This window comes from Electrona antarctica (genome assembly GCF_951216825.1).
Source record: "Electrona antarctica genome assembly, chromosome: 18".
Taxonomy (NCBI): domain Eukaryota; kingdom Metazoa; phylum Chordata; class Actinopteri; order Myctophiformes; family Myctophidae; genus Electrona; species Electrona antarctica.
The window spans coordinates 39,092,846-39,107,068 of NC_136799.1; the positions used below are offsets into that span (position 1 = coordinate 39,092,846).

A 14,223-nucleotide genomic window follows, 5' to 3' on the forward strand; every position below is an offset into this window, starting at 1 on the left:
TGCCTTCTTGACACTGCTATATACTGACCATCTTGCAGAAACAGGCTGTGTTGAAACTGCAGACAAAACGGGAAAGGGTGCACACACCCATAGCACACCCAACCCACACACTGCAGTCACAGTCATGGTGGCAGGGAGGGAAGCAATGGTATATTTGAAGGAAAGCCTCAGCCCTAGTCCTTCTATAAAGGAGAAGAACTATTACATGATTTCTCAAACGTGTTCACACTTTTTTTTTATTCCTCTATTTATTGTTGGTGTGATCTTTGGGCAAACCACATCACAGTCAAACGCAATTATTGACACCAATATTATGTTTGGTTCCATAGCACCAGTGTACAACTTAACAACGTGTGTGTGTGTGTGTGTGTGTGTGTGTGTGTGTGTGTGTGTGTGTGTGTGTGTGTGTGTGTGTGTGTGTGTGTGTGTGTGTGTGTGTGTGTGTGTGTGTGTGTGTGTGTGTGTGTGTGTGTGTGTGTGTGTGTGTGTGTGTGTGTGTGTGTGTGTCTTATTTCAGAGGTTGTAACGGGGATGAAGTTCACCAATGACTGTAAACACCTTCTCACAGTGTCTGGAGACAGGTACTGTGTGTGTGTGTGTGTTGGTGGTCACATTATGTTCTATAAATTACTCACTCCTTGAAGCTTGAACTGGAGCATATGAACATAGATATTGTCATAGTTTTGCTGTTAACCCTGGGCCCTAGCTGTTTTCTTCAATTCATCAAGTGTTCATTTTGGATTCTTTGCCTTCACTGTGAAGGAATGCAATAGTAATTGATAGAAAAGGGTCATATTTGTGGGTAAAAGTAACTCAGTAGAGCGTTAACGTACAAATGAGTCTGACAGTTGTCATTTGTCACACTCACCACTGTGTACTGTAGCACTGCAGCCCAGTTCCTGTCTGTTTATGGACGACATCCAAAGTGACATTTTTGTGTGTGTGTGTGTGTGTGTGTGTGTGTGTGTGTGTGTGTGTGTGTGTGTGTGTGTGTGTGTGTGTGTGTGTGTGTGTGTGTGTGTGTGTGTGTGTGTGTGTGTGTGTGTGTGTGTGTGTGTGTGTGTGTGTGTGTGTGTGTGTGTGTGTGTGTGTGTGTGTGTGTAGTTGTATCTTCATTTGGAGGTTGAGTCCAGAGTTAACCATCAACATGAGACAGAGACTGTCTGAACTCAAACACAAGACGGCGCCTCACAAACCTCAAGTCAGGTAAGCATGAGCGAGCGCACACACACACACACACACACACACGTTTGTATTACTATACTTGTGAAGGACGTATGTATGCACATACATAGATATATATCATTGCTATCGGGCAGAAACCTCTCATCTCCATATTTTACTTTTTGTGTTTTTGTTGCCCTACTTGATCACACTACATGCGTCACACAAAAGCATCAAAAGTAGCAGATCTACAAGCTTGAAACACTTGTTCAATTCAATGTACAATTTGTGTGCTATTTTTGAGTGGTGTAAACCACTCCTACAACTGGCTTTGTTAGTCTGTCTGTCTGTCTGTGCTCAAAAAATGAGCACGGTTGCTATGGTCACCCAGTTCAAACGGGTGTGATTTCATTACGTCAGACCACAGCTGATCAGTCTATATAAGACCTTACACCACTCAGTTCACACAGGTGTGATTTTTTTTATTTGAATCCTGAAAAGTAACAGTTTTGGACATATGAGGCTTCCACCCGACGATATTCTTGCAAACTTTGTGACTACGTCCTGTTTTTTTATGTGTTCTTTTTCTTTTCCATGGTGTGTGTGTGTGTGTGTGTGTGTGTGTGTGTGTGTGCGTGCATGCGCGCGTGTGTGTGTGTGTGTGTGCATGCGTGACTGCACAGCTCTCCTCCCATCGTCACCATGTCCTCAGACAGCGACAAGGAGCTGGAGGAAGAGGAGGAAGGGGAGGAGCTCATATCTCCTTTTATGGTCTCAGGAGGAAGTGTGGGGGAGGAGACAGGTGTGTTACTGTGCCGGTTACAGTGTCATGTACTGTATGTATGATTTTAGATGGGTATTCATAATGTAATCATAATAATAATAATACTAATATTTGTTCCAGACACATCCGATGAGCAACACAACAACAGAAACGACAGAAAGGTTTGAAATTACTTTGCTTATATTTGATATGATCTAACAATAAATTATATTAGGTCTGAAATAAAATAATAATAAAATAAAATAAATATTACATTTCTAATGATTTTAGAAACATTACATTTACCACTTAAAATAAAATTGGTTGAGAATCACTGCTATACATGTAAAAGTCTTCTCTTATGGAGGGGTCCCTGGCGTATCTTTTCGAATGGGGTTTGCAGGCTTATAATAACATGTGTTAATGTGGTGGTCCTTAAAAGTTTGAGAAACACTGGTCTACTCTAGAGGGTCCAAGTGGTTAAATGGTGTGTGTTCTGACGATGTCTTTTGGTTCAGGAGGTGTCGCGGACGCCTCGGCGCCGCTGGTCCAGGAGGACAGACAGCGAGGGCTCTGACGGGAGCCTGATGGTCAAGTCCATGCTGGACCTGCGTCAGCTGGAGTCCTACTGCCAGCACCCCCCCGCACCTCTGGAGCCACCGCACACACCGGTAGGGCTGGCTGTTTCTTTATACCCCCCTTTTTCTCCCCAATTAAGTCGTCATGCCAAATATATCCTCCCAGTCTTCCCACGCACAGTTTGTGTGTGTTGTCACTGCTGTTGTATCCTACCGACTCACCTGCCAGTGAGGCGTGATTATGAATACCACCAACGTTGGTAGGTTATACCCGCCTTCCAATGTGTCTGATTGGCTCCCGAGCAGGCATAGTTTTACTGAGGTTAGGTTTTTTTGTCCCCTCCCACTCTAGGTGAAGGACCAACCCTCAGAGGTTGGAAACACAGCCTGCAGCCCGATGAGGCGGAGCCCTGCAAAAGGGGTGGGGCTTCACAGGACGGGCCCAGAGCTGGGGAGTACCGTCAGTCTGCAGATCCCACCTGCATGGGTGAGACATACACGGAACAGAGCAGACACAGAGGGTCTTATTTTTGGAACAGGTGTGAACCGGTATGAAGCTCAGTCAACAGCGTGGTGGGTGATACCAGCATACATACTGGTCACTACAGTTCAGAGCAGTGCACTGTGCTCAACACACCAGCGTACATACTGGTCATTACAGTTCAGAGCAGTGCACTGTGCTCAACACACCAGCATACATACTGGTCACTACAGTTCAGAGCAGTGCACTGTGCTCAACACACCAGCGTACATACTGGTCACTACAGTTCAGAGCAGTGCACTGTGCTCAACACACCAGCATACATACTGGTCACTACAGTTCAGAGCAGTGCACTGTGCTCAACACACCAGCATACATACTGGTCATTCACACAGTGTCATGAAAGAAAAGCCCCCAAAAATGACTTTGATGGGTGGGTGGATGGACAGGTTTTTATTCTCTCTCTCTCTCTCTCTCTCTCTCTCTCTCTCTCTCTCTCTCTCTCTCTCTCTCTCTCTCTCTCTCTCTCTCTCTCTCTCTCTCTAGATGGAGGAAGTGGAGGACAGGATCAGTCCTCGTCCAGACTACATCCTGTTGACCCCTAACCTTGACCCTGACCCCATCCTCTACCCTGACAACTGGGATGACCAGACCAGCCTCGCTGGCAGGTAGGCGCTGTGTGTGTGTGTGTGTGTGTGTGTGTGTGGGGGGGGGGGGGGGTGTGTATGTCCCCATACCACAACTACCTATCGTACAATTTGAGATATACTGTAGACATTCCAAGAAAATAGGTTGTTTTATGGTTGAAAACGTTTTTGGTTTTTTTGAGATTATGTTTGTAATTGGGAAAAGATTCAGATTGTGTTTAGGATTAGACATTTAGAGGTTAGGTTTAGGGTTAGAATTATGATTGATTATACTTAGTTTTGCGCTGGTGTCGTACACCGAAAAATAGCCGATCTACAGTACAAGCTCACTTGCCTTTGTTTCTACATACTGTAGAAATTGTTGATAGTTTATCATAATATGATAAACACACAACATGCATACTTGACTTGATGTATTAAACCGTTACACTGTGTGTGCGTGCGTGCGTGCGTGCGTGCGTAGTGAGTACCAGGTCCAGGAGTCGTGTGGTGGCTCAGGCAGAGTGAAGGATAAGCTCAGTCCAGACAGCACATGTTCTCTGGGATACGGATCTGCCAGCATTCTGTCCAGTCCAGACAGACCTACTGGAGAGGGTGAGACATGCTTCTACACACACTACTATATCAGTGGCTCCTCAAATATTTGGACCCCCAAATACCAGAGATCCCCATATGAGAAGATGTGTGTTACATATTTCCAAATCGGCTATTTTTGAGTAGCCAAAGTATAAAATAGGATTAAAGTGATTGTGTTGCTATTTGAACTCATTTAGCTGGGGACCCCCTGGTACCCCTTCAACAGACCCCTGGGGGTCCCCGGACCCCACTTTGAGAACCACTGACTGCTGTATATAACACACTCAGTGTTCCTTCTAATGTGTGTGTGTGTGTGTGTGTGTGTGTGTGTGTGTGTGTGTGTGTGTGTGTGTGTGTGTGTGTGTGTGTGTGTGTGTGTGTGTGTGTGTGTGTGTGTGTGTGTGTGTGTGTGTGTGTGTGTGTGTGTGTGTGTGTGTGTGTGTGGTGTCAGATGGGAACTTGTCTGAGCTGGATGAGGATGATGATGGTGAGGTGATGAAGAGCGAAGTCCCTCAGACTCCAGACCAGGAAGTCTTCCTCAAAAAACACTTTGTCACCCTGAATGACATCAACACCTCAGGTAACACACACACAATTTAATTCAAAGGGCTTTATTGGCATGAGATAACATGCGTTAACATTGCCAAAGCAAAAGTAGGAACAATAAAAGCAAAATAACGTATGTATGTACAATTGAAAGGGAATATAAATTACGTATACACAGAGCTGTACATTACATTGCAACTGAGGGAAATATACTTTCAAACCCATAAGAATTGTGCTGTCAGAAATAGTTGGCCTATATATCCACATAGGAAATATTAGCTTGGGATAAGTGTTTCTATAATTTACACATTTTTCAAAAGTGTCTAAAGGTAACTGCTCTGTTTGTATATACAGTGTTTATACAATTTAACAGATGCTCTTAATCCGGAGCTATTTACAGTAAGCAAGGAAAACACGAGGTAATGCATCCAATGCATAGACATAGTAATCTAGTAAACTAAGAAGCCATCATCCTGATCAACATGTACAGAGGTCACTTGATGCAGACAGTGCAGGAATGCACACACTGATTAATAGTCTTTAAGGTGGTTGTGTTCCATTTGACAACCTTCTCCTATGTACTCTGGCCAGCAGATATGGGAGGTTTTTTGTCATTAGTCATGTTTTTAAACTCTCCTTGGGTGAAGTGTGTGTCTGATGTCTTTGTACAGTGGACAGTATGTTTCTCTGATGTCTTGGTACAGTGGACAGGCAGTAAGGAAGTGTGTGTCTCTGATGTCTTGGTACAGTGGACAGTGTGTGTCTCTGATGTCTTGGTACAGTGGACAGACGGTTAGGAAGTGTGTGTCTCTGATGTCTTGGTACAGTGGACAGGCGGTTAGGAAGTGTGTGTCTTTGATGTCTTGGTACAGTGGACAGGTGGTTAGGAAGTGTAGCTCAGTTTCCACTTAATTTTGTGCGCAATGGGTGTGCATAGTCTTGCCAGCAGGACTGCCTATGACGGCCTTTCTCGATCGCAAAACTCACCGAGTCTGTACCTAGTCAAGATTTTATTTGTTTTCCGTCGGTCACAGTGCTTGGGTATTTACACACACTTATTACACAATTTGGACTTCTTCAGAGTAAAGCCTGATGACATTGTGCATCGTGTTCTGAGCTTGTAGATCGTCTAATTTCGGTGCCAGACCCTGGCATGCAACCAACCTTAAATCGGCCGTACATGACATGAACCCCAGTCAACAAGCGGCACGGTAAATATAGTCACATACTGTAAGTGCAGAGCAAAGAAAAACTATTTACTGCTACAAAGTAACCAGGATACCAGGTAAATATCAAACCTAAGCATCTGTCTAAATCAGTGGTTCTCAAACTTTCCAGCCCACGACACCCCAAAAAAAGAATCATAATTATTTGAACAGGGGACCCGTCACCCTGACAAGCACTTGGAATTGTACTACATTTAGTATGACTCGGTTCACAATTTCTTCTTAGGTAATATTTGACAATTTGGCCAATTTTTTTTGTTTTGTTCATAGCATACTTTGTTGATTACTTTTGACACATTAATGGACTTGTGTTATTTTTCATTTTAGACCTATTGAAAAGTACCTTAAATAGTCACTTTTGAAATGTGCAGATACCCTGTATACACTACACTTCATGTTGGTTTGTTTAATGTTGCACATTAAACTTTTCATCTGGACCCACAGTTTGAGAACCACTGGTCTAAATAACATTCTTAACATTTGTGGTCAAGCAAATGGTTGTGTATATGGCTCAATGGATAAATATTGTCGATGAAGTGTTGAATTGATTCTCTGTGTTTGTGTGTGTGTGTGTGTGTGTTTGCGTGTGCATGCGTGTGCGTGTGCGTCTGTGTACGTGTGACAGGCCAGAATTCCAGTGAGAGCGTCAGCATCTCTTCCAGGTTTCTCTCTCAGGGAACAAACAGGTAAACGCGCAACAACACAACTACAAACGACACTACAGTTTGGTTACACTGCAACACAACCACACAAACACTACAATGCAGCCACACACAACACAACTACACTTAACATTGCAACACTGCTACTCACAACACTACGATGCAACTACACACAGCAAAGACAATCATAAAAAAAATCATCAGAGGAGATGCTTAAACTCTCCAAGCAACCCTGACTAGGACTACAGTAGCCTATGTGGAGGAATTGGCATGATAACTAATTTGGGAGAAAAGTAGCTAAAGTCAAAATACTTGATTTTGAACACAAAAAACTACTGTCCTCTTTCCTCCTTCTCTTATCTCTCCTCTCAGGTCTGTGTTTCCATTCAGTAGCAGCAGAGGAGGAGGAGGAGGAGGAGTAGGAGGAGTGGAGATGAAGGTCAGACCACTGGTGTCTGAGGTGAGACCACTGAAGGACCAGGACCAGGAGAGGACAAAGGTCAGTGTGGGTACCAGAGTGCTGTGACAGACTGCAATGCTACTGTACATCTATTGCATTGTTCAAGTTGTCTTGTGAGTGAATCTGGACAAATACGATCATAATATGGACATGCCTGTCGACGCACAGCCCATAGATAGCCAACATGGTGATCCCAGACATGATGTTAATCGGCGTAACAGATTATGTTGCATGTACTCCAGTATCAGGTGATAAGGTTTTCTTTTTTAAAGATTTGTTTTAGGCTTTTCTGCCTTTATTGATAGTATCAAGTGAAGAATAACAGGAAAGAGGGAGATAGAGACGGGGAGAGACACGCAGCAAAGGTCGTCATGAACGGGACTCGAACAAGCGACGCGCTGTCAGGCCAGAGCCTATATGTGGCATGCGCCTGGACCACTAGGCCAGTGGGCGCCCCAGCTTAGGTAATAAGTTAACCACCACAATGGTGGTTAGTAAAAACAGAGAGATGTGTTGTGGTGAGTCGCTTATAACCGCGGCATGACGTCATGTTGTAGTTTTCAGTGGTCACCTTATCACCTAAAACTGGAGTATGAATAGTCCTTAAGTCTACTAAGAACAGAAGGTTTAAGTGGTTAAATCTGTGTCTTACCTCAGGAGGCGTGGTCGTTACACATCCAGGAGGACCAGTGTCAGAACCAGACTCAGGAGAAGACTCAGTCGTGGACAGAGGATCAGGATCAGAAGTGGGACAGACCAGAGTGGACACAAACAGCAGCTCAGCTCCACGACCCAGTCCTCCTCCTCCAGCAGCAGAAGCAGGGACCAGGGACACAGAACCACCAGGGTCCAAATCTGGACCAGGATTCATCCCAGAATGCTCTGCCTCAGAAGAACCCCCAGGAGAAGCCGAGCCAATCGGACCAGACTCATCAGGTCCAAGACCAAAACCAGACTCGGGTCCAGCAGGGTCCAATATCCTTCCAGGTAGGACTGGCACGATTGTGACATCTTACATTAATTGTCACACAAAATAATTGCGATTAGTGATTTAATTGTGCTTTTGTCGTTGAACACTGAAGCATAATAAAAAAATAAAAATCACATTTCTGTTTTGGCTTTTAGGCTTTGCAGTTGCACAGCGCAGATATGACAAATCTAAATATACAAAGAAAGAAATACCTGATATATTTAATAGCTTTATACTTTCCTCAAGAATGCGTCATAATATATGAAAAATGTTCAACATGGAAGCGATTAATGACTATTTCGAGATTAAAAAAAAAAATCTAATCATTGTGACAGGCCTACTTCCAGGACCAAATGCAGAGCAGCAGCCAGCAGGTCCAACTGCTTCCAGGAGAGAACCAGACCACCGTCTCTGAGCACTGCAGCGTCTCCTCCAAGCAGCAGGAGGTGCTGGCTGGTTCTCCTGGTCCAGAGAAGGTCTCCTCCTCCTCCTTTGCGCCTCCCCTGGCGGCCCAGCGCCTCACCCCTTCCAGGAGGAAGACCCAGACAGCTGTTCTGGGACCTGTGGTGAGAACCGGCACCTCGTCATCCTCGGGGATCCGCAAGGCCCAGTCGGTCCACAATCTGCTGTCTGAGGGAGGTAAGAACGCTGGCACTTTGTTACGCACACACGCACACGTTATTGTGCATCATTCCTGTATGCACCCAAATAATCAATGATCATTATTGTACACCATCTTTGGGCAAATCCTGTACGAACTTGCTTTGCAACATATTGATGGATAAACCATTCTTTTTTGGTGGACCATTGATCTGAAGAGCTTTTCCCAAGAGCACATTACCTTCATAACTCCTGTATTGTACACTCTGCCCCAGTGTAAAATACCCTCAGACACAGACAGTGTCAGTGAAATATTGAGCTAATATGGCCATTTATTCAACTTTCAGACTCTGTCTGTCTGTCTGTCTGTCTGTCTGTCTCAATGATTGAGCTCTGGTCTGAGGTCACACGAAACGGTAACCATTGCTTATCGACGTCAATTGGAGTACGGGCACACAAACTAACACCGCCACAGACCACTTGAACTTCATATATAAGATATAATATATTATTATTCTATTAATTATCTTGTCTCCTGTCTCTCTGTAGATCCCTCCCAGTCTGTATATCGTCCCTCCAAGGACACATCCCCCCTCCCTCTCCCCCAGCGCCCCACCACCCTCCCCTCCACGCCCAGACGGGCCCTCTCCCCCTGCTCCCTCCCCCCCACCGCCTCCTCCCCCCTCCACAGCCCCAACCCCTCCTCCTCTGGTAACCACTGCAACAGCACCCCTCGGAAGCGCTCCTCCTACATGTCTCCCACCACCTCCTCCATGGCCAAGATGTGTCGCTCCGTTTCCATCGGCGACGGACTCAACGAACACTCCCCCTCGGCCTCCTCAGAGGATTCTGGGAGTTCGTTGGAGAGCCAGGCGGCGGCGGCCAAGGCGGGCGGAGCCACGCCGTCGGCGTCTCCCGCTCATCTCCGTGGTAACAAACCGGCCGGGGGAGGGGCTACCCCCGTGGCGGTGGTGCCCTCCAATGCCTCTCTGGCCCCACCTCCCCACGCCGCCGTAGTCCTGCCCCTCATCTCCTCCTCCTCAGCCGGTAACCACGGTAACCATGTGGCCACGCCCTCCAAGGGTCTCCTGCAGTCCAAGCTGAGTAGCAAGCCCCTCCCCGACAAACCCTCGCTCACTCTCTGCCCCGCCTCCTCTGCCAAGACCTCCTCTGCTCCCCCCTCCCCCTCGTCTCTCCACCCTCCCAGAGTAAGTGCCCCCCTGCTTCAAGACTCCCAGGAGGCCCCAGCTCAGAGCTCTGTGCCAGGGCACGTAGGGCCTACGGCGGAGCTGTGTGAGCAGTCTCTCCACCCTCCCCAAGTAAGTGCCCCCCTGCTTCAAGACTCCCAGGAGGCCCCAGCTCAGAGCTCCGTGTCAGCGTACGTAGGACCTACGGCGGAGCTGTGTGAGCAGGCCCAGACAGAGGCCCCCGTGACGCAGGAGCTACAGGGTGAGATTCATCTTAAAAGTAGTTTTAATGCCGCCTGCATACTTGAACCGATGTCCGAACTTGGTTCCTTATATTATGTTGTTAAAGGCGTAGTGAAACGGAAATGGTGGGCATTTTATTTTGAAGTTTCAGACGGTTTCAGCTCGAAACACCGCCCTGACGTTTCTGAACCAATCAGAGCGTCGCATCCCTTCAGGCGATGGGACGGTAGCTAGGGACGATTAGCTATGCTATACACAGGACGCATGGATTGTTTGTTTACAAGTCAGATAGTCGGCCAGCTGTACCAGTTTACTGTTATGTGGCTTATTTCTACCCTATAATGTTTTCAGATACATTTCTTTGGCATCCATTGTTAGGTATGCTCATATGATGAACACGGATGTGGTCTAAAAGTGTGAAAAACATTTATTTAATTTCACTACGCCTTTAACCTCCTAATAACAAGTGCCAATCTCTCATGGGCTAAACTGTCTGTCTGTCTGTCTGTCTGTCTGTCTGTCTGTCTGTCTGTCTGTCTGTCTGTCTGTCTGTCTGTCTGTCTGTCTGTCTGTCTCTCTCTGGTTCTCTCTCCAGGTCAGTGTGTGAGTGTAGAGTTGTGTAGATCAGTGGTCAGTGAGTTGCAGTCGTGTGTTCAGAAGGCAGCAGACGTCTACAGGAAGGTGAGAGATGATGCAACACATTACTCACTTCATTCGATATACAGTAAATGCAAGTGTGTGTGTGTAACTGTGTGACTGTGTGTGAGTGTGTGCGCGCACACGCATAACTTACAAACTAGCATAGTATAACTTAAGAAATGGACATTATGAGCAACATTTTCCTGATCCTCACAAGAGAAATGTTTAATTTGTTTATGGTTAAAACAGATTTGTGTGTGTGTGTGTGTGTGTGCGTGTGCGTGTGCGTGTGCGTGTGCGCGTGCGCCTGCGCGTGCCTGTGTGTCCAGGTGACCAGCGTACCTGACGGCGCCAACTCCTCCCCCGAGCAGCGGGAGATGTCCCAGCTATTATCGGACGCATTCCTGGCTGTCAGGGCGGAGCTCAGCGCCCTCCCTCCCTCCGGATTGGCCGCCATCGCTGCGGGACACTCTGGCTCACCGCCTTCGCCGCCGTGCATTGTGGGTAACGGCGTCGCAGGGGAGGCGTCGGGAGTGACGGGAGGAGGAAGAGGCGAGGAAGAGGGGGGCACTCTGGCCCTCCTGGAGCGCTACTCCGTTCTGCTGGTGCAGGCTGTGGAGAAACGCCTGGAGCACAAGTACTCCTAGGCCGCTGGGTCTCTCCACGCGGGGTCCCGGGACCACTGAGAGTATTACTAATGGAACCAAATGGACCCGGAAGCGCACACCCTCAGAGTTAAATGAACGCTGAGGATTTTTAACCGTGTAGATCGGGTCCCCAGAGATTAAGAAACTAAACGGTCTCGCATCGGGGTCCGTGGATTCACGCATATCAAACTCTAATATGAAAAAACAAAAAGAGGATGAGAATGAACTGTCCTAGACCACCTCCTGCTCATTAGAGAATGAACTGTCCCAGACCACCTCCTGCTCATTAGAGAATGAACTGTCCCAGACCACCTCCTGCTCATTAGAGAATGAACTGTCCCAGACCACCTCCTGCTCATTAGAGAATGAAGTGTCCTAGACCACCTCCTGCTCATTAGAGAATGAACTGTCCTAGACCACCTCCTGCTCATTAGAGAATGAACTGTCCTAGACCACCTCCTGCTCATTAGAGAATGAACTGTCCTAGACCACCTCCTGCTCATCAGACGAAGGATTTCAAAGCCATTTTATTTTCTTGGGGTTTCCGTGTTGTTTTGCCCGGGAACAAAAATCGTCTTAAATGACAATTTTCCTTTTTTTATTATTATTATTATTATTATTAAAAGCATGATGCCTATTTCCAATATGAAGGAACGCTGCGTTTTTTTAGGACACATTTTTTAGGAGTTGTTTTTTAAATGAAGTTTCCCAGTCTTAACTACAAACGTTTTTTTTTATATATACGGTGAAACTGGTCAGGTTTTTGTTCATTAGAACATCAACCCTCACCTACATGCACATGCGCATGCATGCATGCATGCCCCACACACACGCGCGCGCGCGCGCGCACACACACACACACACACGCACACTCCTCCTCCACTCCCCGGTTGAGTGGAAATGAAGACATTCAGAGAAGAGTCCGGATCGCTATGAGGAACTCTCATGAAACTCACTTCTGTTCAATCGTCTCCTTTGACATCCAGACAATGACATTGAGTGTTTTATTGCACAGGTTTTCGAAGTGGCAGGAGCCGCTTTGAAAACACTATGGCACTATGGGAGATAATTGGAAAGGAGAGGAAAATAATAAATAAATATATATAATAATATATATACTGTAAAATATAAAACATTCAATTCCTTTATTTAAATATTGTGCCAGTTTAACCTGGTGTCCCCTATTTTGGGCAAGTTAGCAAACATTTTTTAACATTTTCAAAAATACAAAAATAGAAATAGTGAAAGTAGCAGAGGGTGTTGTGAACTTGTATGGTGGCTGTCCTTGAAATGGAAGCGTTTGAGAAGCCCTGGTTTATTGTGTTCCATTGTAGAAAAACATTATGAGCAGCGCTGTTTACCGTTACCTGATGTTTACACAGACAAACAGCAGGAACTGTTTTCTGCTCTCACTTTATTAATCACTGCAGAAATTAGGGTTAGACTGAGCTTGTCACTTAACACTTGGAATGTGTCGGGCACGTGTCTTAAGAATGTAGTTTTTTTCAACAACAATGTCGGCATTTAAAGTCGGAGGATTATTAGCAATACTGGGTGTTTTATTAGGGTTTGGGGTTTACATATTATTATGAGCTGGGCATTGTTTCAGCATCAGCAAGGCTTCACATGTATTGGCGATTATTGATGGATTTATTGATAAGTTAACATGTCATTCACATTACTGTGTGTTGGTCGACAGTGAGCTTATAGACACCACTTGCACTTTGAAACAAGCTCACAAAAGTTTTTTAGTTTTTTTTTTCAAAATAAATGAATGGGAGGGGTCCCCTCTGGGCTCTATACTAGCTTGGGTAGTAATTCCCGCTAAACCAAATCTCTTTGTCGATAATGGCCGATCTGCAAGCTCACAATGCATCACAACGCGAGACATTGTGAGCTTGCTGACTGGTCATTTTTGCTGAATTTTTGTCCCATAATATTTGGGACGCTAGGGTTCATGTGGTTAAAATTGTCATGATTATGACAAGCTCTGGGTTTCAGACTCACATTGAAGGTCCAGGATAGACAATGAAGCAGAGCTCCAGCTCCAGGCAGCATGCTGCTACTCTTTGGCTGTGGTCGGTTAGTCACTTTTAACCATGGTTGGTTGGTCTTACTCTAACCCTAGCCATCCGTCATGATTCATCAAAGCTCTTGGAGTGACTTATGGTGCTTTTCCTTTGCATAGAACCAGCTCAACTTTAATTACCTCTTTCTTTTCTCCTCCTTGGGATTGAATTTACTTGGCAAGATTGATGGGGGGGGGGAATGCTAGCCTGGCTAATAAGCCAGACTCAAATCACACTGTCGTGTGGTATTTGAGTCTGGAGATGCTGTGTATGGATCTTGTTTCCCGTGGGGCGGGTTCAAACATTTTCTCTTTGACGCAATTGGTCAGAGCTACTGTCAGTCAAAGGTCTCAAGCATTGAACGTCACTGTACCAAAGCCCGCCCATATTGCATACCGTGTGCCGATTGGCCACACCAGTTCTCTGGTGTAGGAAATGGGCATACAATTGAGCCTCTCCAGACCGTAATCCGCCGGCAGGCAATTGTTTTTTTGCCAACTGCTGATTCGGTCTGGTTTATTAGCCAGGCTAGGGGAATGCATGCCTCTGCTTTTGATATCCTGCCTCTGGTCATTCATTTGCTGAATCCTGTTTTGAGCTTGTAGATCTGCTATTTTTGTTATTTGTCATATGACAAAATATATAGGGGCTTAAGTGGTTCATTGTGAAATGAATCAATATTGATCAATATTTGCCAATTTATTGCTTAAAATGTTTGACTTTTGTTTTGGCTCTCCTAGTCAACTAAAGATGATTTCCTGGATT

At 45.8% G+C, this 14,223-nt stretch overlaps 1 protein-coding gene across 1 annotated transcript in view; it reads left to right on the plus strand.

Moving 5' to 3' along the window:
• Nucleotides 1–13,641, plus strand: part of mapkbp1 (mitogen-activated protein kinase binding protein 1) — an 89,781-nt gene extending 76,140 nt beyond the window's left edge. Inside the window, exons 18-33 of the mRNA XM_079528273.1 lie at nt 518–581; nt 1,105–1,206; nt 1,848–1,966; nt 2,069–2,109; nt 2,446–2,598; nt 2,858–2,992; nt 3,533–3,654; nt 4,097–4,227; nt 4,661–4,789; nt 6,607–6,667; nt 7,016–7,142; nt 7,761–8,090; nt 8,409–8,712; nt 9,223–10,122; nt 10,699–10,784; nt 11,072–13,641. Of these exons, the coding sequence (XP_079384399.1) occupies nt 518–581; nt 1,105–1,206; nt 1,848–1,966; nt 2,069–2,109; nt 2,446–2,598; nt 2,858–2,992; nt 3,533–3,654; nt 4,097–4,227; nt 4,661–4,789; nt 6,607–6,667; nt 7,016–7,142; nt 7,761–8,090; nt 8,409–8,712; nt 9,223–10,122; nt 10,699–10,784; nt 11,072–11,389 (3,122 nt within the window). The 3' untranslated portion in view covers nt 11,390–13,641. The remainder of the gene's footprint in view (nt 1–517; nt 582–1,104; nt 1,207–1,847; nt 1,967–2,068; nt 2,110–2,445; nt 2,599–2,857; nt 2,993–3,532; nt 3,655–4,096; nt 4,228–4,660; nt 4,790–6,606; nt 6,668–7,015; nt 7,143–7,760; nt 8,091–8,408; nt 8,713–9,222; nt 10,123–10,698; nt 10,785–11,071) is intronic.
• Nucleotides 13,642–14,223: the final 582 nt, after the last annotated feature.